This window comes from Cuculus canorus, chromosome 14, assembly GCF_017976375.1.
Source record: "Cuculus canorus isolate bCucCan1 chromosome 14, bCucCan1.pri, whole genome shotgun sequence".
NCBI lineage: Eukaryota > Metazoa > Chordata > Aves > Cuculiformes > Cuculidae > Cuculus > Cuculus canorus.
The window spans coordinates 10,311,027-10,317,402 of NC_071414.1; the positions used below are offsets into that span (position 1 = coordinate 10,311,027).

The following is a 6,376-nucleotide window of genomic DNA, read 5'->3' on the forward strand; positions in this document are numbered from 1 at the left end:
AAGGCAGTTATTAGTTTCTTGAAAGACTGCTGTCTGAGAAATGGAGTAGCTCTAGCCTCTTGCCACGTGTACTGTTTTCACGAGGCTGAACGTGCCTTCACCATCAGTAGCACCAGACTGAACTTACTCAGGATTTATAGCTCATAAATGATGTCAGGTAAGGTCAGCTCAGTTCTTTGATACTTAAGGGTTTTTGAGAGAGACTTTATATCAAGAAGATTACTAATGTCCATCTTATATTGTGATAACACAATATAAGGGTTGATAATAGAAGTTATCAGACCTGCATTAATCTACACACTGTGTAAGGTCACACTTCCATTAGGGTTCCAGCAATCGGGATTCCTGGCTTTCCTTAAAATAGTTTCTCCTTAAGAAAAAAATTCTGAAAAAGCTAGGAGGCAGAGATGCTTTTTGAAGTCTTTTATTGTAAAAGATGTGGACATTTGCTGGCAGAATATTTGATCACATTCTCTACTTGACTGTCATCCAGAGGACACTGCATGCATTCAAGTTGAAAGCATAGGACAGTTTCCACTAGGCACCTGAGAAATATCACGGGAAAGAAAAGTCTTTCAGGTTGAAAGAGACAAGTTTTGAACCGATCACCGACACTGGTGCCCCTTGCTTCCCAGAGTTCCCTAGGAAATAAGAATTAAATCAGCTATAGTCATAGCCAACTGTAAACATCTTCCTGCGATACAATAAAAATTGTATAGATAATTGATCCTGAAGTGTTCCTTCCAGTTTTAAACAGGAAATGTCTTTCCTAAAGCAGGCAAGGAGTTACACCTGAATTGGCATCTATGCAAACACAGGTGTATAACACTTCCTCTAGTCTGGCTCATATCACAGAAAATCTGTCAGCTCTTACTTGGTCACCAAGAGACTACCCCACCCCCCCAAAACATCTTTCTTTTCTTCCTGTTCCCAAGTCTAGTATCATCTCAGACCAATTCCCTGCTCCCTCCAGACAAAAAGCCAACTCTGTTTTTCTTCCCACCCCCTTGCCTAAAGGCACAACTAACAAGAACACTAACAGGAACACGTGCTGCATTCTGTATTGCTGCTAATAGCAAAAATATCTTCACATTTTCACTGCCCCTCTGCACGCAGAACTCCAGGGGTGTCTGAATTTCACTGCCTTCCCACAGGTCTGATAAAAGTTAATCATCTTTGGCAGACAGCAGTCCTGGGCCAAATGGAACAAGTAATCCATTGCCAATCTAACAGGATACGTATTTTGCAACTGCAGCAGCTAAGTACCAGGAACTCACTGCAAGAAAAAAAGGGAGTTTAGAGGATGATAACTTCACAAGCAAATGCATTTAAATAGAAAACAGATCAGAATATATTAACAGCTGCACTTAGCTGCAGGTCATAATGGACTTTAAACTATTTCAACCAGACAAATGCAAAGGTCTATCAAGTCATTAAGGCTGCAAGTCACAGATAACTAAATAATTTTGGGATGGTACTACAGGCACTTTAACATTTACCACTAAATTAAAAGTCATGCCAATTGATCTAATAATTCCAAGCTAAAGAACAGCTGTTGTAGGTTACTTGCTCCTTAATAAACCAGCTGTAGATTATAAGGAAATTTTTTGCTTTCAAAAAGCCTTAACAGAACAATTCACAAATAACTTCCTTTCATGCAGTATAGTTGTAAGTTCCCCAGTAAAGCTGCAAATTGAAATTTTCCTTCAAGATAGTGATTCCTCAGTAATGTGCACACAGGCCTCAATATTCAAATCGATGTTAAAATACAGGGCCTTAGCACGGTCATTTGTATTAAGACAGAGTAGCAATTATAAGCCCCTGAGGCCCCTTGAGTTATTTTAATCACAAAATCCAGATCCAGAATGAACTTGTTTCCAGCTGAAAGGACTGAGAGTGCCTTTGTTGCAAAGATATAGGTTGCTCTATTTAAACCGGTCTTTTTGGAATGAACTTCCAGTGACACTACCCTTACTCCAGCACTGAATATTTCAGTCAGTAACAATTCAACACTCCAATGTATGTTCTGAAGAAGAGCTATATAAAACTTCCAATGCTAAAGCACAATAATTTGTCACCACTCCACTTTCAGCTGTATTTCAGTAAAGGATATATATTTTTAATCCATTTGATACTGTTCTGAAAGCTATCCAGCCAGTTCCATGTCAATCACTGTGGGATATGCTTTTACAGGAATAAAAGGCCTTTTGGCCTGATCCAAAACCAGCACTGGCAAAGTCCACAGTGTTCCTTGATAGCTGTTTTACATCATACTTATGTCTTCAGTCCTAATATATTTTTAGCAGATAGTGAAGTGGAAGTAGCTCAGATGACTGTCTGACATTGAGAGCAGGCTGATGATTACAGTGTCCTCCCTGTCAAGCCAGGAAGAATACAATGTCTTCTCTGTCTGGCGTTATACAAACTACAGACATGAGGTACATGAAAAAGGTAGTAAGTGCAGAGATACAAGACCTTTAGGAGGCATCCTGAGATGGAGCAGGAGGATCCTTATTCTCAGGCTCTGGAGGAGGAGCTGGCACACTTTCCTCTTTCTTTTGTGCGGCCAAAAACTCATGAATCGCCCTCTCTATCTGGGGCCTGAAGATGTGGTTTAGTTTTGGATCCACCACCTGAGAAATAATTCTGTCCACTCCAGCTTCCAGCATTCCTGACCTTGAACAAAGACAAAGGAGTCATTCATCTCCTCTGAAAAGTTTCTCTCCAATCTCCTCCAGTAATTCTCCAGAGCCCTCCCGTCAACTGCAATTAGCATTAACATGGTGAGAACTGCAGCCCACTCAGCAGATCTTTAACAGGGAGTCGTTTCAATCGCCTATTTGCCCCCCACCCCCTCTGGCTTCTCCCTACAGAATTAACAACTGACACCTGGTCTCCCAGGTACTTAAGTGACATGTTGGACAAGAGGCACTTTAATAGGGCTCATGTGGAAATGAGGTCAATATGAAAGCAAACAAACATATTTTGGCACAAACAAGGGAAACAAGCTATTCTGAGGAGGGCAGGTGAGAGCAGTCTTTTTTTTGGCTGACTTGAGAGGGAAGAGGCCTTCCCCTAATAACATTACTGTCACTCACTCCTTATAACTGTTAGTCTAGACAGATGGGTATTAATTATAAAAACAGGCACACAGCAAAGTTTCTGGAACTGAACACTAGTAACTGAAGTGACTTATTACTTCAGGGGCTGCGTCAGACTCTTGGACTGTGGGGCACAGGCTGTCTAGCAGGCTTAAGTCATGTCTGCAAGGGAGCAGGGGACAGGAAATTGAGACGTTGCCTGGTGCTCAGAGAAGGAGCCACAAGACCAATAAGGCTGTGTATGCTGGCGAGCAAGTGGGTGCAGGGTCTTGGCACATTGTGTCACCTGCAGGGCACAGAACACGTATATACATTCATGCAACAAAGGACGTATATCTTGACACCCTCAGTGCTCAGTCTTGTGATTACAGGAGTGATGGGGACTCTTCGAACTCCCTCATACTGCATGTCTGTTCTTTGTGCTAATAGCTAACTTAAAGGGAGCACATTACCTTCTTCTCATTACAGCTGTCTGATATAACAGTTATCAGTTGCCTACTTCATTCTAGTGGCAGAGTAATGTGAAGTAAGGGGAAGCATTAAGTGATAAACATGTCATAAAGACAGGAAATTCTTTACTTACAGATGAAACAAACTAATGTTACATACTAATGATATACAGGTTCTACGAAGTGCTCTGAAATACGGTTTCTTCTGTGTGAGACATTCTAATAGTGTTCCATATAAGCATAAAAGCCGTTATCAGTTTCTCTACTGCCCCTGTCCCCACAATTTTAAAGTTTTTAATCCATGACTTTTTGTCAAACAAGCTAAGGCTTGCACTTCAGACTGCAATGGGTTAGCAGCAGGGGATACTCAAGCTAAATCTCTAAGCAGCATAGTTTAAGCTGGCTTTCCTGTCATGCTGGAAATGCACTGTCTCACTGCTGCATGAAATCAGTCTAGCCCAGTTTGATTACTGCCTGCTAGTGGTTGGAGTCTACTTAAAACAACCTTTGGCATCTTCAGGACTTTTTCTTTAAGTGAGGCAGGATTTTCTCTTTTCTGAAAATAAAGATCTAAGCCTTTCAGCTCAGCACATCTAGTACAGCTTTGCTAGCAGGCACAGTGTTGGTTGTTCGCAGCAATCGTTTAGCTAGATAGTGAATATAAGTACTTCACCATGCTGCTCAACTCATGAAAATACAGATTTGTGGTAAAGCAGTAATGTGTTTTAGTGAGAGTTAAGACTGCATCCACTATGATAGTGAAACTCGGGAGGGCACGATGGAAAAAGTCAAAAACTTAATTCTGCAAATTCTTATTTGACTTAGATGATAAGTTGGTATATATTACTTATTAAATAGCATTACCATTATTTCACAGAATGTTGCTTACTTACTGAATCACACTCTGCCTTAGCCCATTTCGTAACTGGTTTTTGTTCATTGCTGGATTCCATTCCTGTTTGTCCAGGTGGGTCGATACAAAGTTGTCTACTTTCTGTCTCAAATTTTGATAGGCTGGCTGAAAAAATAATAAACAAAAAATTCCAGTTAAACAGCTAAAATATCTCAACCAATCCCCTGCTAGAGTCCTTCACAGTACATCTTTTGTCATGTACACTGCTGTTCTGTTGTCTATATTCTCCATCCTTTCACTTCCTGAACAAAGGTAAGCTTGTTTTCTCTAAGAACACAACTGGTAATTGCAAAGAACAGTTGGTCAGTGTGCTATTATAATTTAAATAGCTGAATAGATTGGTTTTAAAATTGTTGCCTGCTCATAATGCTGCTTGGTGAAATGCAAACTACCTTTGCAGACAGGAGTTATTTAAGCAGAGTTTTTGTTGTCTGGAAATCCTCCATCACAGAATCCCTAGGAAACCGGCTGAGAAATATTCTCACTAACAAGGAACTTAATTTGTCTCTGTGACACTAAGACAGAAGATAAGAATTATGCAGGGTGTATCAGTGGAAACTTGAATGCTAGCGAGCAGGAACTGAACTAACAAACCCATATAAAAAGATAGGACCATCCAGATCCTGGTATCGCGCAAGGAAAGGACAAGAGGGTGGCAACATTTACATTTCACAATTTGATATGCACATGAGATGATGAATGAAAGGGCTGGTAAGAGAAGTGCAGTCTGTCATGGGTAGCGAGATCAAAGGCTCAGGTATATGTTAAAATGACAAAGCTGCTCTGACCTATAGCTGCTCTGCGCACATGACCTGTCACTTCAGGAATGGGTTTGCTATAACTGCTGGGGTGGCCTAGAACCATCACTGCAGGTCGCAGAACATGACCTTGCTAAAGGGGAGCAACTTGGGGAAGCAAAACACCAAGTGTTTGATAGAGCAATTGTTAACAACTCAACTCCAATATTGCCGACAAATGCTCAGGAGTTCACATCATGACCGAGGAAGAAATTAGTATAGAGCAGCAGCTGGAGAACATCTGCTCAAGAAAGAATGGTTAAATTTTTGTTTTGGAAATGTGAGAATTATGCTCCAGAGGAGCAGTGATTTTATGGATGAATAGTAAGGCCTGGGCTAGAAAGGCTGAGCCTGTTCTCCGGTCCGTTCCTGCTCTGGGCTGCCGCGATTGCTTCAAGCCAGGACCGGCTCTAGAGCAGCCTGTCTGACAGCAAATCTGAACGGTTCAGCCACCCCGGCCGGCCTCCCCAGCCCCGAGCGCGGGACACCTGGGGGGCAGGGGAGGGGAGCGAAGGGATTCGGGTGCCCTTCGGTACGGGGGATCCAGCGCCCGCGGCCCGGGCAGGGGATGCCGGGGCTGACCGATTCGGCGGCGCTACCTTGGTGTCCACGTCGGCCAGGCAGTCCCGGCGGAACCCGTCGAACAGACCGCGGCTCTTGAGCTGCTCCACGATGATGGCGATAAGCTGCGGGTCGCCGGGCGGCAGCGAGGCAGGGTCGGTGGCGCCAGGCCCCGAGCCGGAGGCCGCGCCGCCCGCGCCCCCTCCGCCGCCCGCTCCGCCGCCTCCCCCGCCCGGAGCGGCCCCACCGCCGCCGCCGCTCTCGGACATGGCCCACGGCCTGCGCCCGGGGCCCGCCAGCGGCTGCGCCCCGCTTGCCCGCCGCCGCCGCGAACGGCGCCGGCGTCGCGCCGCGTTCTGCGTCACCGTGGCGCGCTGCATCACGGGGAGGCGAGTCCTTCCCGGGAGAGCCGTTATAGGCTGTGCGGCGGAGGGGTGCTGGGAAAACTACAAATCCCGGCGTGTATCGCGGTAGCATGACAACGAGGCTTCCGTGGGGCGGGCGCCTTGCTTTTGCAATGCATCTTGGGAATTGTAGTTTGCTTGGGGAGGAGCG

The 6,376-nt window shown here is 44.7% G+C and overlaps 1 protein-coding gene across 1 annotated transcript; it reads right to left on the reverse strand.

The window, feature by feature from the left end:
- Positions 1–408: 408 nt before the first annotated feature.
- On the reverse strand, positions 409–6,156 carry BOD1 (biorientation of chromosomes in cell division 1). Its single transcript, XM_009568079.2, has 4 exons — positions 5,860–6,156; positions 4,444–4,568; positions 2,476–2,676; positions 409–1,276 (listed from the first exon to the last, which is right to left on the reverse strand). The coding sequence occupies exons 1-3, from the start codon at positions 6,088–6,090 to the stop codon at positions 2,478–2,480; spliced, it is 555 nt and encodes a 184-aa protein (XP_009566374.2). The 5' UTR covers positions 6,091–6,156; the 3' UTR covers positions 409–1,276; positions 2,476–2,477.
- Between the last annotated feature and the right edge of the window lie 220 nt (positions 6,157–6,376).